Source organism: Echinops telfairi, unplaced genomic scaffold, assembly GCF_000313985.2.
Source record: "Echinops telfairi isolate 266 unplaced genomic scaffold, ASM31398v2 ScPeMD7_7468;HRSCAF=8506_0, whole genome shotgun sequence".
Classification (NCBI taxonomy): Eukaryota; Metazoa; Chordata; class Mammalia; order Afrosoricida; family Tenrecidae; genus Echinops; species Echinops telfairi.
In genome coordinates this window covers 29465644-29486692 of record NW_022111369.1, presented here as the reverse complement: position 1 = coordinate 29486692, position 21049 = coordinate 29465644, and the positions used below count along the sequence as shown (strand labels likewise).

The window sequence follows — 21049 nt, the reverse complement described above, 5'->3', positions numbered from 1 at the left end:
CATGTTTGTTCCCTGCCCGAATGCCATCTTTGGTGAAGTGTCTGTTTATGTTCTCAGCCTATTTTCAAGTTGGATTGTTTTCCCCAGTGTGTAAATTCTATTTTTAGTCATTTGGTGAAATCTTTTGATACACAGAAATGTCTAATATTTAGGAGGTCTTAATCGTATAGTTTGCCCTCCAGTTTGTGTTTTCAATTGTGGCTGATTCCATGCTTTCGCCTCCTGCATTTCTATCGAGTTTGTCTTTAATTGTCTTTCTAGTTTTGGGTTTTACTTTTCAGTCTTAGAGCTGTCTTGAGCCCAGTTAGTGCATGGTGAGAGCTATGGATTCACTTTCATTTTTCTTTAGTGGATATCCCCTTTTGCCCAGGACCACTTGTTAAAGAGACTGTCTCTTACCTGTGTAAAGTGTCCTGGCCCTTTGTCAAAGCTGCCCATAGATGGGTGGATTTATTTTGGGTTCTCAGTTCTGTTCCATTTGTCTAGATGCCTGTCGTTATACTAGTACCAGGCTACTTTGACTGGATAGTAGGTTTTGATAATGGATAAATGTAGGGCCTCCTACTCGGTTCCTCTTCTTTGAGAGTGCTTAGTTTATCCAGGCCTCTTTCCTTCCCGTATAAAGTTGGTGGTTAGTTTTTCCGTTTCTTTAACGAGTGATGCTATCATCTGGGTTGAGATGGCCATGTATTTGTTTATCTCTTTAGGTTGTAGGGACATTTTCACAATGTTAAATCTTCCTGTCCATCAGCATGGTATATTATCCCCTTTACTTAGGTCTTGCTTATAGTAAGTAGTACTTCTTGTAGTAATACTTTTTCTTTGTATAGATCTACTGTATCTGTGTATTTATTTTTAAATATTTTATCTTTTCAGTAGTTATTGCAAATGGTATTGTTTCTGATTTCTCTCTCCGAGTTGATTTTGTTAGTGTAGAGGATCCAACTGATTTTTTTAATGTTGCTTTTGCACACTGACACTTGGATGAATGCTTCTAATAAGGTCTAGAATATTCTTCTGAGTCTGGGAATTTCTGTGTATAGGATCATAGCATCTGCATGTGGAGAGTTGTACTACTTTGCCAATTTGGATGTCTTTTATTCCCTTTTCTTGCCTTATTGCTCTGGCTAGAACTTCCAGGACAGTATTGAAAGGGTGTCTTGTATGTTCACATTTGGAGGCTGAATGCCTTCAGTCTCTGTTGAAAATTATGTTGGCCATTGGTTTCGTGTGTATGCCCTTAATTATGTAGAGGAACTTCTCTATTCCTATTTTGCTGAGCGTTCTAATGAGGAATGGATGTTGGATTTTGTCAAATGCCTTTTCTCCATCCATTTGTCTTTTACTTTGCTGTTAATGTCCCACCTGAGTTTTATTCAGGTAGCTTTTTTGCATTCTTAAACTGAAAAGTTTTTATGTAAACAAGCAGTCATAGCAGAATGTTACACATTTCAGTCAGTTGCCCACATTTAAAAATAAAGACATCATGTTAAAAAAAATGGATTTGCAACCTTTCTTGAAATTTGGAAGATCTGACCACACTGGGCTTATCTCCATAGATGACACAAATTGGCTGGAGTTCAGTAGTGACTCTTTCATGAGGCTGGTGTCAGCCACAATGCCCACTACCGCTCCATTTGTTGATGACATCCAGGAAATGATCATTTGCTAATCACTTTCTTCTCTGGCGATTTCAGTCGGCTGTGTCAGCTGCCTGGTCTGTGGAGGCCACCACCAAATTCGGATCCAGCACCTGGGAAACATATCCCAGGCCTGGTTCTTTAATGTGTCGGGTGTATAAGGGCGTGTAGATTCCTTTGGGCCCTGATACCCTGGCCTTGGCAGGAGCTATCTGTTCACTTTGACTGCAGACCGGCTTGAAATATGCCAGGTTCTGTAGGAACTTCCATCTGTGCAGTGTGTGTAAATTTGAGTTATGTCAGAAAACTGAATGATAAATTGGCTACTGTATTTAGTGAAGCCCTGTGCAGCAGACACACTGAAGTGTGTCCTTGCCAGTTTAGCCGGTCTATCTCCAACATGACGGCTGTGTTTTCCAGTAGGGTGTTTGGATTAGCAAGGTATTTTAAACAGGTTTCTTTAACTAAGTAAGCAAGTCATACTTATTCTTTGTCAAATAACTGATGACCAAGGCTAGACCCAATGAGCCTTAGAGGTACAGTAGTGTGCTTTGGGCCGCTAAATGCAAAACCACCAGCTGCTCCTCAGGAGAAAGACGAGGCCTTCCTTTCCCTGGAAGAGGTACCGTCTGGGCCACCATCATGGGCAAGTCGACTCTGCCCCAAAGCGCCTCTAGGCGTCGGAACCGACACAGCATTGTATACTTTAATAAAACTTCATAATTGCCTTGAATAAACAAAATGCTTGCATATAAGAAGGAATCCAGAGGTTTCCACATAGGTTGACATAAGAAAATAAGCATATAAGCGAGCAGTGAACTCTGACTTTACTGGCTAATTTCAAAATTGAGAAAAGATACGCCCTTTGCTTTATCAATTCATAATTGATTATTCATTGAATAATAAAATATTAGAGTTTAACGGTTACTCATTAATTACTCAGGCTAACTGCTTCATTTCTAGGTGAACAAATGAAGGCCCAGAGAAGTTAAATAAACTTTCCACCAATTCAACTAGCCATTATCAAAGCAAGTTCTTTTGGCTTCTAGTTTACTCTCTTTGACATGGTATGCTGAGTAAAGTAATTCTCAAGAACCCTAACTCTTTTTGACCCTGAGAAAGAAGTTGTTTGTGTTAAAATCTAGGTTACCATGACTGTGGGCTCTAATTTGATGTGCTTAAGTGAATAACTTTTACAATTTTGCTATAGCACCTGTCTTTGACAACTTGATAAAGCAAATATAGAGACTGTGTTCTCTTCAATAATTCAGTATTTAAGGCAGCAATTCCTGAAAGGTAGAAAAATAGGGGAAATTACTGAGTCAGTTTTTGTGATCTCTGTAGAATATGTTCTACTGTGTAAGGGCCAATGCTTTTAGAAATTGAAGTTTAAATTTCTTGTTATCTTGAATTTGAACTTAAAATGCTTAGCCATTTGCTACGTAAATGTATGCTTATTGTAGCCACTTTCAAATGGTAATAAGGAACTCAAGGAGCCCAGTGGTGCAGTGGTTAAACACGTGGCCGCTAACCAAGAAGTCAGCAGTTTTAATGCACCAGCAGCTCCAAAGGACAAAAAACTGGGCCACCTGTTCCTGTGACTCCTTTAACCGAGGACACCCACTGGGGCAGTTTAACTCTGTTCTACAGAACAGGGCCACGATAAGTAGTATGTTCTTCTTGTTACTAGGCCCTGTGCCCAATAGAACAAAACACCCCCTGGTTCCTTTCAGCCTCACTCACATTGTTGCAGCTACTGTGTCAATCCATCTTGTTGATTATCTTCCTCATTTTCACGCCCCCTCTACCAAATATGATGTTCTTCCCTAAAGACTGCGCTCTCTGGATAGCCAGTTAAAATTCATGAAATGAAATTTCTCCATCCTTGCTTACAAGGAGCATCCAGGCTATACTTATTCCAAGGTAGATTTGTTTGTCCTCTTGACAGTCCATAGTGTTTTCAGTAGTCTTCACCGGCTCTGGAATTCACATGCTTCAACTGTTCTTCAGTCTTCCTGATTCAGTGTCCAACTTTCACATGCATATTGGGCTATTGAAAAAGTACCCGGGCTTGGGTCAGTCCTCAAAGTAACATCCTTACTTTTCAACACTTTGAAACCTTTTTTCTTGTTCTCATTATTACTGGCTCAAGACTGTAACTCTTTACAGGAGTAGAAGCCTCATCTGTTTCCCTGGTGAGCCACTGATTGTTTTGAACTGTTGACCTTGTATTGCAATTGCATTGCAAGTAGAAGCCCAACACTTAACCACTACACGACCAGGGCTCCTGTATAATCTCACTTATATGAAACAGCTAAAATAGATTTTTTTAAAAACCCTTGAGTCAGAACTGGGCTACAAATTGAGTTGCTAAACCACCAGGTCAGCAATCCTAACCCACCGATGGTTTCTTGGGAGAAAGATGAGGCTATCTGTCCATTCCTGCAAAGATTTGCATCTCAGACCCCTGCAGGGCCAGTTCCACTCTGTCCTGTCGGTCACTGTGTGTCAGTATCCACTTGATGGCAGTGGTTTTTGGTGAGAGGCTAAGAGGAGGGAAATGAGGAGTTCCTGCTGAAAGGGTGCTTATGAACTTAGTTTCTGTTTGAGGTGATGAACAACATTTGGAATGGGTGGTGGTAATGGCAATACAAGTGAATATTACCAATGCGCTGAATTGTACACTTAAAATGGTTAAACTGGTAAAATTTTGGGTATACTCTACCACCAGAGTACATACATATTTTTAACTTATTTCTAGATGTATTTATAATGGAGGAAGCGTCTTCTTGAGGCCTAGCACGTGTCTTGCCGCTGAGTCAGGAATAACTCACCAGATAAATGTACTTCTTAAGAGCACTTGAAATGCTATGTGAATATTAGGCTACTACTTAAGAAGAACAACCTCTGTGTGTATGGAGGACGGTATCATATGCCAACAAACAGGATGCAATTTGCATTGTCTATAATCCTTAACAAAATTAACTTCTGAGTGAAGTTGTAAAGGCTCCTGTTTGGCCTTAGATTCCTTATAAAAATAATTCTAGTGATTCTATTAATTATAGAGAGTTTATGAAAATGACCTTTTTACAATTGATTTTGCCATTTTTCTCAGTTTTGTCCACCAAAACATCTGGTCTATCCAGTCCGCTTTTCCAATATGGTTAGTTCTATGGTAAAATAGATAGACTGTATGTTATTATTTGATGTTACATTTGTAGCAAGCATGAATCTCAGGTTTTTAAATCCAAATAACTGACTTTTTATTTATCTTTACACAGAAGGCTAGACCATCTATAATACAGGTAAATGATCTTTTAAAATTTTATATGTGCACACACACACACACACACACACACACATAATTCCAGCAGTTATTCTTCGGGGAATACTAAAGTCTTGCTAATGACATGTTTTATTCTAGGATGCTGTAACACTTTGTTCCTACCCCTTTGTCTTCGATGCCCAAGCAAAGACCAAAATGTTACAGACTGATGCTGAACTACAGATGCAGGTATCCTTCGTTAAAAATGGTGTTTTTATCATCAGTGTTTTTCTCAGACCTTCAGCTCTCATTTTTTTCCCGATAGGAGAAAGTGTTTTGGATCAAATTCCATCATGACTCTTAGAACTATTCTAATTTTCTTCAGTAATTTCATGTTAAATATAACACCTAGATAACTGTGCATTCATGAAAATTGGGCGTTGGTGAGCTTTCTCTACAAAGGACCAGATAGTAGATAATTTAAAGCTTTGTAGTCTCTGTTATAATTGCTCTAGCATAAAAGCCCCCATAGATAATGTGTACATGACTGAGTATGGCTATGCTCACCAAGTTTATTAAAATTCATGTACGCTGAATGTGAATATAATCCTCACATGCCTTGAAGTATTTTTTCTTTTTCTCTTAAATAAAACACCATTGTTAGCACAAGAAGCTGTATAAAAGCAGGTACTGGCATAATTTAACGACAAAGCGAGCTGTCTATCCTTGATGTAGAGAAGGAGGGCTAATTAAATAGAGCTTTTACATCTCTATTGAACAAAGGAAAAAGTTTACAGAGATTGATTAATATTTTAAATATGTATTGTTATTATAAAATGGAATTGATTTTGACAAGCTTTCACAAAGCAGGGGTAGATTAGCAACCCAAACCCACCGATTCATACCCTTGGCAGATACATGCCATCCATTCATTTCTCTCTTCACTACTCTCTCAGTCTCCATCTAGTTTTCTTTATCTCCATCTAGCTGTACATAAAAGTTCACAGTAAAATGGAATGAAAGGATAATGGAATTTCTCCACAAACTTTTTGAAGCTCCACAGTGTACCTGTTTTCACAGTCATGTATTCATGATACTGACCATGTAGACGTTTTCCAGAGAAGACTGACCGTGTTCAAGGAATAAAAACCCTCTAACCTGTGGTTATTCGGTTTCTTTCCCTTCCGCTGTGAAAGTCACCTTTCTTGCAGTACGATTTCAATTGTAGTGACTTTTCTGAAACTGGATCCTGTGGCCCAAAGTCAATGTATTTTGCGTCAGTCGGTCTGTATGCTTGTAAAGAGGAGCACCTGAGACGCTCGGCTGTGAACGCTAGGGTGGGAGGGATAGCGGAATGCAGGTGCCGCCAGCCTCTGAGGTGCAAAGGCACAGCCTGCTGCTTTCCAGGGTGCACACGGAGTCATTGCTTCCTGGGGTGTCCTTCCAGGTGGCCGTTAATGGTGCGAACCTGCAGAATGTCTTCATGCTGCTCACCCTGGAGCCTCTGCTGGCCAGAAGCCCCTTCCTGGTCCTTCACGTCCGCAGGAACCACCTCGTGGGAGACGCCCTGAGAGAGCTGAGCATCCACTCCGACATCGATTTGAAAAAACCTCTCAAAGTGAGCCCTGGCAGCGCGTACCCCTGCCTCTTCCTAGTCTTCTTTCAACAGTGTCGATGAAGTCACAAAGCTCTTTTCTGTAATGAGAGAGTGCAGCCCAGAGTGACTGAAAATGGCCTCTGCTCCCAAGACCACCTTGTATGTTTATGTTCAAGAATTGTCTATTATCGGGGCTTAGCACAGGACTTAGTACCGAGTAAATGCTTAACAAAAAAGTAGTGAATGATGAAGGGGCTTTAAAAAGTTCAGAGAAATATGGAATTAAAAGGCAATGGGAATTTTCTGAAGCCTTTCCATTAAACGTCTTTGAAGCCATTCATCTTTTCCTTCAACTTCCATATCTCTATTTCCAGTTCTGTGGTAATCTCCACTTTCACAAGCGTACTAAGCCCCTACCTAAACGGATCTCTGCAATATTAGCAACCCTTTCCAAAGTCTCTTCACTCCCTGCATCAGACCACCATTAACCTGCCTGGGAGTCCTCGTGCTCGTGCCCCTGTTCTCAGGCAGTACGTAAGTTCGTCTTTAGGGCCTTGTTGGACGTGAGTTTTCTGGCAGCGCTATTGCTGTTCGGTGCTGTCAGGAGGTTCCTCCTCACGGTGGCTTCACGTACAACAAAATGAAGCATGGCCCAGTCCCACGCAGTCCTCACCACCGGTGCGCTGTTTGAGACCACTCGGTCAGTCCGTCGTGCTGAGGTTCTTCCTCTGATCTGTGGACCCCTGCTTTACCGAGCAGCGTGCCTTGTTCCTATAACGTGTTCACTCTTCTGACAGCCGTGTTCTGGTCAGTTCAACGCTTTTCTTCAGCCCGTCAGTGCTGCTTGGGTCCCTCTTCCTCCCGGTCCGGCTTTCACGTGCGCACGAGGTGACTGGAAACCCCCTGGCTTAGGTCTGCACACTGTAGTATTCAAAGCGACAGCTTTGCTCTTTAGCAGTGTAAGAGGCATGTCGCAGCAGACTTGCCCAGTGCAATTTGAATTGCTTAATTGTTGACTGTTGCTCCCATGAGTGTTGGTTCCGGATTCGCCTAAAATGAAATCCTTTATAACTTCAAACTTTAAATAGTTTCTTTGTTTATCACGACATTGTCTATTGGTCCAGTTATGAAGATTTTAATTTTTTTAAATCATTTTATTAGGGGCTCTTACAGTTCTTATAACAATCCATACATCAATTGTATCAAGCACTTTTGTACCTATGTTGACATCATCATTTCCAAAACATTTTCTTTCTACTTGAGCCCTTGGTATCAGCTCCTCATTTTTTTCTTCCCTTGACTACCCTCCCACCCTCATGAACCCTTGATAATTTATAAATTATTATTATGTTCCTGTCTTACACCAACCGCTGTCGCCCTTCACCCAAAGTTCTGTTCATTCCCTGGGGGATGGTGGGGGTGTACATCGATCATTGCGATTGAAAGCTGTAGTCTTTGTTGTTCATCAGTAAATGCTTCAAGTTTGCTTAGCTGTCAGTAAGGTTGTGTCATCTGCATATCTCAGGCTATTACTGAGCCTTCTTGCATTACCAATACTGAGTTCTTCATATAATCCAGTTTTTAAAAATTATTTGCTCAGCATATGGATTAAGTAAGTATGATAAAAGGATACTACCGTGACATACATTTTAACATTTCTGTTCAAAAGGCTGCTTCTAAGTTCTACAGGAGCCCAGTTAAGTGCTCTGAAATGCCCATTGTTTTTGATGTTGTTTATAATTAAATGCCTTTGCATAGTCAATCAATTTTTTTAAAAAGTGAACATTTTCCTGACGGACTCTGCTTTTACCAAGATCTCATCTGCTATCAGCAATGCTCTTTCTCAGTCCACATAGTCTTCCGAATCTGGCTTGGATTTCTGGCTGATCCCTGACAATGTTCTGCAGCAACTGTATTTGATCTTCAGCAAAAATTTATTTACATGTGATATTAATGCTGTGGTTTGATAATTTCTGCATTTTATTGGATAACCATTCTTTGCAATTTGGACCTCTCCCATTCAATTAGCCAGGTAAGATCTCTTCAAAATTTCTTGGCATAGGTGAGTGAATGCTTCCAGTGCTTTATCAGTTTATTAAAATATTTCACTTGGTATTCTGTTGATTGCTCAAGGGCTGGCTTGTTTGTTGGTAATGCTTTGATTGCAACTAGGACTTTGTCCTTCAATACCACAGCTCTTGATCACATGCCGCCTCTTGAAATGGTTTAGCATTGGCCAAGTCTTTTTGGCACAATGACTGTATATTCCTTCCATCTTCTTCTGATGCCTCCTGCGTCATTCACTATCTTGCCCATAGAGTCTGCATGCAACTTGGGGCTTGGATTTTTTCCATTCGCCCTGACTGACAAATGCTGTGTGCGTGCTTCTATTTTGTTTTCTAGCTCTAGGTCTGTGCACATTTCATTGTAATACTTTGTCTCCTTGAGGTGCCATTTGGAATTTTCTGTTCAGCTCTTTTATGTCACTATTTCTTCCCAGCACTTTAACTTCTTCATATTCAAGAGCATGTTTCATTGTCATTGCTGATCATTTCTTTCCTGTCTTTTTAGTGATTGGGGGCTTGCTTTCTTGATATCATCCCACAACGTGTCTCCTCTTTGGTCATTAGTGTTCATTCCCTCAAATCTATTCTTTGAGATTTTCCTGAAGTTGATATAGGTTATTCTCAAGCACATATATCGACTCTCCTGGATTTGTTTTAGTTTTCTTCAACTTCAACCAAAATTTACATGTGAGCCATTCCTGTGTGTCCCATCGTGGGCCCCAGCCTTGTTTTGGCCGATGATGCTGAGCTGCTTGCCGATGGAGCCCATTTCATGTATGCCGTCTGGGGAGGTACACGTAGATAAATGATGCTTATGCCATTTTAAAAAGGTGTCTGTAGTGAAGAAGGCATTTGTCTTATGGGTGCTTAGAATACGCTGCTGTGTCAGTGAAGGTTAAAAAAGAGTAAGGAATATCAATTGGTGATTTCCGCATCAGGCAGCTCCCCAGCCATCTGCCTTAGACAGAACTCTGATTACAAGTGTCATTTTAACAAGTGGTTAGCTGTACTGAACAAAACATGAAGTATTGGTTCTTCTGGATTGATGAGAAGTGGCTGAGACACCATTGTTGGAGTCAGGTACATGTTTGCCTTCAGAGTGACACCTTTTCACCACTGCACGTCCAGTGCAGTATATTGCATGGCTTTTGGACTGCCTCTTCCATGGCCATTGATTGTGCATCTTGGCAAAATGAAATCCTTGACAGCTTCTATAGTTATGTAAACATTAAAAACTCCATATAGATTTCCACAAAGTATTGATCCTATTTTTATTTTTACAAGGTAATCTTCGATGGGGAAGAAGCAGTGGATGCAGGTGGTGTAACAAAGGAGTTCTTTCTTTTGCTATTAAAAGAACTTTTGAATCCCATCTATGGAATGTTTACCTACTACCAGGACTCAAATCTCTTATGGTTTTCAGATACGGTAAGTTATTGATGCCACATTTAAACACATGGATTTTTGTTGTCAGATCAATCCTTTGACTTTTCAAACAGAAGGCTAGCAAATGTCTAATTTTGAAATGTCTTTAAAATGTCCAATACTCTCTCCAGTCTGTGCTTTTTGCGTGTTACTAAGACCTCAGTGCATTTTGGCAGTTTGCAATCCTACATTTGGGGATCCAGGTCTTACTATGTGTGAAAGGGTTAAAAAAAAAAAAAAGAAGAGACAACAATTTTTATGATATGTGAAGGATTAATAGTCAAATGCCATATTTTAATAACAGGAATGTATGCACACATATACATACTTTATTTATGAAAATTCAATTGTAAAGCTAAGCTATTAAAGGCATTCTAATTTCAATAATTATAATTTAGTTCTTTTTCTATTAGTTTCTTTCCCCTAAACCTGCACCTTCCCAGAGAGTAGCGACTAGTCACATGTAGCTATTTAAACTCATATTCATTGTAACTAAATATGAAATGTTTATTTCCCTCAGTCATACTAGCTGCATTTCAAATGCTCAGCAGGCACACGAAGCTAGGACAGCACGGAATCAAATCCTCTAGATAATTACAAGCTATTGTTTGTCCCGTGGGATGAAGTGTAAATGCTAAACTTTGTCTACATTGCATCTTTTGAGGGTAATTGAACATTTACAATATATTGAGGCAAATGGCATGCTTTGAAGGCATAGAACACTGTTTGTTTGTTTTTAATACAACTGCATGCATTCTAAAGTGTTTTGTAGAGCACAACTGGTTTCACTTGATTGGCATAATCTGTGGACTAGCTATCTACAACTCCACCGTGGTTGATCTCCACTTCCCATTGGCTCTCTACAAGAAGTTACTGAATGTAAAGCCCGGTTTGGAAGACTTAAAGGAACTGTCCCCCACTGAAGGAAGGTACAGTGCTAAAAGATAGAACCACCATGATCTCCTGCAGTCATTTAATTAGTGAAGCCTTGTGCACTTTTCAAGCGTCTGTGAGCTCACATTGACAAGGCAACTCACATTGCCGTGGTTGGATGGGAAGGTTAGCCAGTGGGGAGTTTGAGATTATGGGGTGGAATAATGGTGGAAAGAATGGTTGCAAAACTTGAATGTAACCAATGTCATTGGATTTTATATGTAGAATTTGTTGGAATTGAAAATAAATACCTAGAGAGTGATCATTGCTGCTCCGTAATGTGTAACAAGTTCTGCTTTCAGTATCCTGAGCAAAAACAATACGAACTTTACTACTAACCTTGGTCCTCCAAAGATGCATGAAGAAAGGATATGGAAAAGGGAGCCATGTTCCTTTTTTAACAGCTTTCTTGAGATATAATTCACATACCATATAACTGACCCCTCCACTGTATGACTCAGTGGCCTTAGTGTATTTGCACATTATCCCACGCAGTCATCACTAGGGTCAGTTTTAGCACGTCCTCATCATTCCTAACGTAAACCCTTTGCCCTCCACTCACTGCCCTAGGACTAGGAAACAGCTCATCTGCTTTCTCTCTCTCTGTTTACCTATTTGTGGCATTTCATGTCAATGGAATGAAACCCTATGTGGTTCTTTTTGAGGGGCTACTTTCACCCAGCATGACATTCTCAAGGTCCCTCTGTGCTGTCCCACAGGTCAGCACTTGGTGTCCTTTGTTGTGTTAGTGTATGGGAAGACCACATGATTGCCTTTCTCCTTTCTTCAGCTGCGGGCCCTTGGGTAGTGTGGCTGTTCTTAGCAATGCTGCTATGAACATTTGTGCGGGCATGATTGTTTATTTGTTTTGGAAATACATAGGAGTGGAATTGGGTCTTCTAGCCACTGTGTCTCACCATTTGAGGAACAGCGGGACCATTTTGCAAAGCAGTGGAGCCATGTTTCTGTTAAGTCTTTCTGGCTCTGAAAATCTGTTTATCCTTGAGTTTCTGTATATTGAACATAAGAAGTATTAGATCAGGTATTTAAAAAGAAACCATGCCCTTGGCTTTCAAAATGAGAGCACTGCCCCTTCTTGTGTATAAAACGGTACTAATATTAACATTGAGTAAATGAGGGCTTGTCTTGAAAGTACTTCCAGAAATGAGACAGTCATACCTCCAATAAGGGATGCCAGTACTGAGAAACCACAAAGACTGGCAAAGACGTGGGCAGGCCCAGAGAAAAGAGCGAAGGTAGGAGGAATGTAAATCTCATAGAGGGGACCCTGGCTCGGATAACTTGAAGGGTGGATAACGACAGCTGTCTGTGATATGTACTTTGCCTGCCTGGCCAGGAATTTTGTATTTTAACTAGTATTTTTAGATGGTTAACTGATAGGACATTTAAAGTTTACCCTAGGAATTTCTTTCTGGGCAATTCTCCATGGATCTGCAGTCCTCAGCTGACAGTGTGACTAAAGGAGTGTATGCTCTTCAGAGCTAGGGTGTGGTCGTTCTTGGCACCAACGAAGTCTTCTTCCAAGAGCAAACATTGCATTGTTCTGTAACGTCACAGAGAGACTCACCATACAGGGCCCTTTTCATTATAAAGTCTGACCTTAAGATTCCTACATGGAGGAGGTGACTCTGTAGCTTTTCTATGATGGAACAACTATTCCATGAATGCATATAGATAAAGCCAGTATTATAGGGTCATGGTCATGCCATCTACTTCTGAGCAATACCAAGATTAAGAGAACACAAGCATCCAAATATAAGTCCATCAGTGAGTTTTTATGAATCAAATAGCATCTGTAAGTAAAAAGGGGACACGTCACAAATGCCTGACATGTCTACTGCCAGCAGTCTATTCAGTGTGGGGGGATGCTTTTTTCTCTTCGGTCGGTCTGATGTGACTGAGGGAGAACTCGCCTGCAATGTCTGATTGGCTCTTCTGCTTTCTTGGTTCTTCTGGGGCTAGGAGTCTTCAAGAGCTTTTAGATTACCCTGGGGACGATGTCGAGGAGACTTTCTGCCTCAACTTCACGGTAAGGAGTGCCAGTTTACTCAGTAGCTTCGTGCTCCTACGCCATGGGGTGCATTAGTTCCTTTCCAAATTACAGAACAAATTCAAGGACCTCTCTGAATGAAAATTATATTATTATTCTTCCTATAACACTCAGTGTCTTGAGTGTTATTGGAATTTTTTAATGTGTGTTGAGTGGATAAATGTATGCTTAATCTAATTATTTACGAAAATTACTGAAATATCAATTCTCTGTACATCCATCACATGTGAGATGTTTCTCATCGGAGTCTTCCCTTCCTGGTGGCGTTTTCTGGCAGCTCCCTGCCTTAAAGCCAACGCTGTCCTTTTTGGTGCAAGTGTTTTCTCACTCAGGACCTCTCTTAGCCAAAGAATTTTCTGTGTTAATAAACAATCCTAAGCTACATGTGTTCCTAATTCTGCTTTCATTCAGCTGAAGCACAAGTGATAACATAAATATGTTTCCTTTTTCTCCTTAAATGCAGATCTGTCGAGAAAGCTATGGAATCATTGAACAGAAGAAATTGATACCTGGGGGAGAAAAAGTGAACGTATGTAAGGATAACAGGTCAGTCTGGATTTTGGGGGCACCGGCGCTTTGCTGCTTTGCAGTTGTATTTTTCAGAGCAAGGTTGAAGTCGCGTCTTAATCTCATGTGTAGAGGACACATGGAAGGCATGAGTAGCAATGTGCAGATTTTAATGAGCTTATGGGAGAGCACGCACTGGACCAGGATTGAGCAGATGATTGTTTTAGTGGTAGATCACATCTAACTGGCTTTGATACTGCAGCTATCTTGTAAACGGTTTGATCTCCGTTTTCTGGAATTAGTAATAGTTGTATGACTGTTAGGCACACAACTTAGTCACAGACTGAATCACACGGTCTACCTGAGTCTCTGGAGAAGGACATCCTGTTTCATGAAGTATCAGGGGCAGTGAAAAAGAGGAAGACGTTCGACAAGATTGATTGCCACGGTGGCTGCATCGATGGGCTCGGACGTAAGGACGATGGTGAGGACTGGACAGGGTGATGGCTCTTTCTGTTGTACGGGGGGTTACTCTGGGCTGGAACAACTTGATAGCATTAAGTACATCTACCTTGTGGGGTGGTTTGGAGAAGTAAGTGAGATAATCTCTAGGGAGCCCTTCTGAAGTAAATAGACCCTAGCACCTAACAAGAGTGCCTAGCATCTACAAGAATGCCTGACACCAAAGTGAACAATTATATATAATAAATGTTAGAAAGATGCTTATAACTATTAATGTTTTATTACAAGAGAATACTTAACTTATTCTCTCTGCTACTTGGAAATTCAAACACATCTCATTTTTCAGGACATTCAAGTACTTGTGTTATCCTTTTGGAGGAGAGAGAAAATATTCAGGGTTTATTAATGTTTTATTAAATGACAAGTGAGATTACTGGTAATGTGATATTAATTCATGTACAAACACCGCATGCCTACTGTGTGCTGGGTATAGGAGGGGATCAAGACCTATCCCTGAGCAGCTCAAGGTGAAATGGGATGTGCCTTGTAAGGGAATGATTGCAACCGACCAGTGTTCCCAGGGTGGTATATACTGCCCCCTTGGGGCACTGGAATGATCCAGAAGGGGTTGCAAAAGCAGAATCCGGTACCTATACTTATCATGGATCATGGGTTATAGTACACAAATTATAATTGCTGGTGTGGGGTGGACACAGAGGTTTTTTGTTTTTGTTTTTCCTGAAAGGGGGGCAGTAAGCTGAATAAGTTTGGGAACGAATGCAATAGATGATGGTTAGCATGAGTGGGTTATAAGCCAGGCATCGTGGAACCAGGGGAAAGCCTTGGACCCATTTACTGAACCCTGAGACTGCAAATGGAGGAAAAACATTTTAGACACACAGACACACAAAGAATGACAAGTCTTGTAGTGTGGGGTTTGTGTATGGATGGTGATTATGTTTCGTAGCATTAGAGCAGGGCTTGTTAAGACCTTAAATGGGGACATGATTGATTTTTATTTTAGAAATATAATTCTGGTGCGATACAAAAATAGACTTACCAACAGGAAGCTCCATTGAGATACTAAGGTACAGAGTCTCCATGTTTATAGTTGGGTGATGTAAGAGAGGCTTGTAGAAACTGGGGTTTCTATTCTGAATGACTGATAGAAAGGTAACAGACTGTAGAGCAGATATGAAGGAAAAGGCATTCCGTTTTGGGTGTGTTGACTGGAAGTGTCTGTGGGTTCTTGTGTTTGGAGTTAGGAATTTACCTGCATCTCAAGAGAAGAGGCTTTATTTGAATATTTTATTTACCTTTTTAATTTATATAGCCTCCATCCCTTCTTAGAAGAGATGTATAAATTGGGATAAAAGGTAGACTCTTGAGATGGAGATTTGGAGATGATTAGCATGTAGACTAGATATACTGGATGATGGAAAGATTCTGAGAAAGGGAAGCATTTACAAGGTTAAATGAAAAACTGGACTCGCTGCTATGGAGTCAATTCTGAATGATAACGACCCTATAAGACAAAGCAGAAGTGCCTCTGTGAGGTGCTGAGACTGTAACTCTTCATGGGAGTTGAAAGCCCCATCTTTCTCCTGGGGAGTGGCCAGTGGTTTTGAACTGCTGACCTTGTGGTTAGCAGCCCAGCACGTATGCCACTATGCCAAGGTTTAATTTAGTATACAAAAAGTCACAGATAAGGATAATGTGGGTGCTATTTGTAAACGTGTTGGGAAATTGACTAAGACTGATCGACGTAGTTTCCATTGGATTGCTCTGGCAAACAGAGGATGCAGACAGATCCTACAAGACATTCCTTCTGTCTGAGGCATCAGCGTTGGCCTACTTTTCTAGGTTTGTTTGTTTTAATTATTAAGGCTATGATAACTCTCAGACCTCTTCTTCCATCTCTTAACGTCTTTAAAGACGGCTAGATGCCCCTGTGGTCTAATGGAATATTCAGTAAGTTCCTGACATGCACATCAACTAGACTCTTCAGCAAACTATTTGCTTCCCAAACTACAGGCTTGGGAACAGTGTGAGCTACAGTACCAGCATTAAGTGAAATGTTGCAGAAGCTGCTGATCTAAGATTAAAGACTTAAGAGGATGACATAGTAGCGACTCTAGGAACTTAATGTAGTGGCTACTTTGTTTCAAGTAAATGTCGCACTCAAAACCCGTACTTGACAAGATCACTTGGAGGAAGAAGCAATTTCCTTTCTTTATCTAGACAACATTGGTACTTTTGCTAACAGCAAATGGCTTTTTTTCTTCTTCAGGAATACATGTACCTATTAGCTTATAATTCCATACAGTTGGAAAATGTCTTTAGTATTGGAACATTTACAACAGATCATAAAGTAGATTAATTGACCCAGATTGCTTCTCGTCCCTTCTAGCTTAAGTGGTCCCTTTATAGCTTGTATGTATGCATATCAATATGTATTTAATTGTTAGTCTTTCCTTTCAAAGGACGCCTTAGCTTTTGCATGAGGCTTCAGACAATATAATAATATGTATCGCTTGTCAGAAGCTACCAGTGGAATAGCCAAGCAGCTTTAGGGAAGGAGAAAATTCAGATGTAGTAATACTTTGGTCGATCATCCCAATGCTGTGTGTGCAAGTGATATCCCAGCAGGGAAACAGATGTAGTGTAAGCATAGGGAGTTTGTGATATGTTCTGCAGCTGAGGAGGTTGTTGTCAGGACTTATAACTATATTGTTATAAGTCCTTTATAAAATGATCTTTCTTAGTGAACTTTGTTCCCCTCTGTCTGTCACTGTCCCTGTGTCACCAATCCACTTTCACCATATCTGCTGTCACCCTGTGTTAGACAGGGTTCTCTAGAGAAACACAACCAGGACACTTATGATTATATATGTACACAACTTGAAGAAATAAACAGCTAATTAGTCCACAGACCAGTACAGAGGGTTAAGTTCAACTCACTTCCAGGAGACAGTTAATACACTGGCAGTCCTTCAACTCAGGAGAGCTGCTGGATCCAAATTAAGGAAGCAGACAGCTGAGTCTTCTATAGAGCAATACAAGAAGTTCGGTCACCAGGCGCAAACAGCAGGGCAAGTCACCAACAGTCAGCCAGATGACAGGGTCCGACAGTCCCCAGCTCAAGTGATGGATGTATCAGCAGTGTGGTGAAGTAGGTCTCAAAGAAACCACAAACTTTAACAACACGGTCCACAGGTTGAGTGTCCCACAGGTAGTGTAGCTCGCAAGTTGAGGCAGAGAACTAGCTAAGGCAGCCACACACTGGTCCGATCATCAGAGAGCAAGAGAAAGTCGAAGCTTGCTGAGCTATTTATCTCTTTGCCCTTCAATTAAACTGCAACCTTATTAATCCCACATGTGTTTATTGACCAGGTTGACACAATGAAGCACCCCTATCCCTTTCTAAACATTTCAGTCACCCAAGCAGAAACTCAGCAGTACCCTTAGCAATAAATCCCATTCTCCTTCCTCTGCCTCTGGTAATGACAATAACCATCTGCCTACTCTAAAGATTTCATAAGTGGGATCCCATAGTATTTGTTCTTATGTATCTGGTTTATGGATTTTAAAGTTCAACCATGTTGTAGCACGCATCAGAATTTCATTTCTTTTATGTTTAAATAATATTCCAAGGTAGGTATATATTTATTTAGGGTTTTTTTCCTTCTTAATACAATATTTATTTATCTTCCTTCTGTCAAACGCTGAACCAATGATGTTCCCAGGCTGCCCGCGGAGGTGCAGGGAAAGGAACATATAGGGCAGGGACACAGGACCAAGAACTATGGGAGGTGGACGAAGTGGCCACCTCTCATGGCAAAGTGGACGAGAGAGGCCACCATCAGACAAAAAAGCCTGTGGCCTCTGAGAGGGCCAAGCCCAGGGTTCCCAGCGTAAGTGAAGATGAGGCTCCCAAACACAGCCTCAGCTCTAGGGAGGGCGCTCCATGTGTGGCAGTCCCGGGCCCCCATGAATATGACTGCGGTGTCATTGTCCCTGGAGATGGTGCTGGTTTGGAAGCTGCGGCTAAGCATAAGTGAGGTCAGGAACGTGGGGACGTCCCGCTGTGGAAGCGCTCATCTATCAGTGCCTCCAGCTGTTTCAGGACCACTCCGAGCAGTGGTCAGCTCAGCAGCTGAGAGGTGCTTCTGACCAGGGCAGGGGTAGAGAAGAATGTGGTGCAGGCTACATTTTTAGGGGAGGGGGGGCGATGGTAGTAGAGCTGCTCATAGGGCAGAGACTACAAAGAGGGCTCATATTTTGTTTATCCACTCATTTGTTCATTAAAATTGCATGTGCCTATTTCATTTCATCTTTACAAGCTCTGGGTCATCTCTTGCAAAAAAAATCTTGCTAATAAGAATTATATCTCATTTTTACAATTTCTATTTATATCATATTTTAGGGTTTATATTTCTTTCACTCAGAGGCTACACAACACTACTCAACAGAACACTAACCCACTTTCCTGCTGTTTACCTTTGAAATATTTTTGGGTTTAAGAAAAAACTCTGTGTCTGTGTGTGTCTGTGTGTGGGTGTGGGCATGGGTCTGTGAGTGCACGCAGGGTACCCCTCAGAGCAGGAGGCAGACTGTGCCAGGCTTGGACGCTGAGCATTAGTGTACTGCCGTCTTCTGCAGTTGCAGTTGTTCCGTGCCGACCTGATGTGTGATGTGTAATGCAGTTCCTACTGCTGTCCCTGACAGTTCCCTTGTGCTGTCTTGACTCATTTTGACCTGTCATGGATTAAAATTGGCTTATGAGTGATAGAGATCGACCTGCCTTGAAACAACAGCAAAGGGAAGGTATTGCGTACATATTAGCACATAAGCTTTATGGCTGCCTAAGAAACAATTGAATAAGTACTTCGAGGAATACAGGAAACGGGCTAATGGTCAACCAAATTAGGAAATGGTGGAGATCATTATTACGTAGTACATTGAGGAATACAGGAAACAGGCTAATGGTAAACCAAATTAGGAAACGGTGGAAATCATTATTACGTAGTACATTGAGGAATACAGGAAACAGGTGCTAATGGTCAACCGAATTAGGAAACGGCGGAGATCATTACTACGTCGTCATGATGGCACAGCAGTGCGTCCTCCAGGGTGGCTGTGAGGTTGGAATCTACTGGTTTGGAGTTTGGAGACTGCCTGAGGAGGGCGCTGGCTCATCTCGTGCTGCCCTCTTCAGGATCATGTATTCTCACCCCGGCAGCCTTGGCAGCTGTTTCTTCCCTGAGTGAGTCTGAGAGGACTTACGCGACGTCTTCATACTTAAATAGCAAACGTTGGCCATCCATATTTATGGCAGATTGGATTTCCGGTTTAGTTTGCTTTTGGACGTAGGGGATAGTGTATGTGCTTAGATCTTTATAATTTCCTAATGTTGTGTTACCATGGTCATTGGTTATTTCCTTAGGTATTCTAAACTTAGCCTTTCCCTGTCCAGTAATCAGTAAATGTCTGTAGTCTCAGATAAACCTTAAATTGTTTCCATAATCCTGTTGGGGAGTTTTTTCCTAAAAATCCAGTTGGAGTTGTTTTTTTTTTAACAGTGACAATGTTTATTAATGGCTTGTTACAAACAAAATACCACTTGGAGTTTTGATAGGAGTTATGTTAAGTCAGCAATTGAATTTTAGAATAATAGGCACTTCGGGGATATTTGTTCCTAACACACAAAGGCCTGTTTTACATTCCTTTGTCTGTTTGTTTGTTTTGTACTTCATATAGGTTCATTAGAGATTTTTATAAATATGTAAATTCCTTATAGCTACTATGAAGAGACTTTTGCATTGTATTGTGATGATACTGTACCTAGCAACTCTTAAGTCCCACTGCCATTAAGTCGATTCTGACTCACAGTGACCCTGTGCAGTGTTTCCAAGACCGTGACTGTTTTCAGGAACAGATAACCTCATCTTTCTCTGCCTGTCATTCCTACATGTAAGAAATGAATTTTAAATTTTAGCAGATTTCTTTTTGTGGTTACCGTTAGATAATCATATGGTTAAAGTATTCATCTGGCTTAAGTGATCTATATTGCGATTCTCTTTGTTGAATGGTTGTTTTTAGCTAACCACTGTCATTAGAATAACAAGTCCTGGTGGTACAGTGGTCACACATTGGGCTACTAACCAAAAGTCCAGCAGTTGGAAACCACCAGGTGCTCTGCTGGAGAAAGATGAGGCTTTCTACTCTTGTGATTGACTTCATTGACCCAAAGGCCATGACTTTGGTTTGTTTGGACTGCCATTAGCAGCAGGTGAGAGAAGACTAACACCCCTTCTGAATAAAACAGCCCAATTTTGCTCCAGGGTCTTTTTAACTCCTAAGAGAAATGGAAAAAGATGAGTTCTCACATGCTTTTAAGGTTGACTTATGTTAGTCTTTCGTGCCTCATTGAGGATATCCAGATGTGAAGTTGAAATACCCTTTTATGTGTATTCAAAAAATCACCTTAAAGTCTTTTATGCATTTTGAGGGGAATTCAAAACCTGCATTTACATTGAGGAAACCGAAGCAAGATATTTTATTGATCTCTTGTATTTTGAAATTAAACGCTACATCTCCCTCTGGTAACAAGGAATCATAGATTTATGGACACGTGCTATCTGTTTTCTACTGTCTGTAACTTGGAAGAGAGGAGGACTGACCCTCCAAGCAGTGTCTTTATCCTTCACAGGTAATGACAGTAAGTAATTATGATAGCTGAAATGAATTGAGCGCTTACTAGACGTCAGCTGCACTGTTAGACTGGCGGCTATGTATCAGTCATGTGACCGTCACGGCAGCCTGTAAGAAGGAGTGTTATCTCTTTCTTATTGATGAGTAGAAGAAACTGATCAACTAGATGAACCAAACTGCCCATGGTGCCTGGTTATGAGGAGGCTGAGCTAGGATTTGAATCCAGTTATAGTGAGTAGCCCACTCTCTTTGATGATTACTGAATTTGCAGGTCACATTGGAAAGTGAACAGTTCAGTGTCACGCGGGTACTTGCGTTCCCATCTCAAAAGATCTTGAAACTTGGTGCTGAGTTGGGCTGCTTTTTAAA

General features: G+C 41.0%; 1 protein-coding gene across 1 annotated transcript in view; it reads left to right on the top strand.

The window, feature by feature from the left end:
• The window catches only part of HERC3 (HECT and RLD domain containing E3 ubiquitin protein ligase 3), a 108799-nt gene that overhangs the window by 80354 nt on the left and 7396 nt on the right, over positions 1-21049 (top strand). Inside the window, exons 17-23 of the mRNA XM_004703258.4 lie at positions 4922-4945; positions 5065-5154; positions 6353-6523; positions 9853-9996; positions 10756-10922; positions 12910-12976; positions 13461-13543. Coding sequence (XP_004703315.1) covers positions 4922-4945; positions 5065-5154; positions 6353-6523; positions 9853-9996; positions 10756-10922; positions 12910-12976; positions 13461-13543 — 746 coding nt within the window. The remainder of the gene's footprint in view (positions 1-4921; positions 4946-5064; positions 5155-6352; positions 6524-9852; positions 9997-10755; positions 10923-12909; positions 12977-13460; positions 13544-21049) is intronic.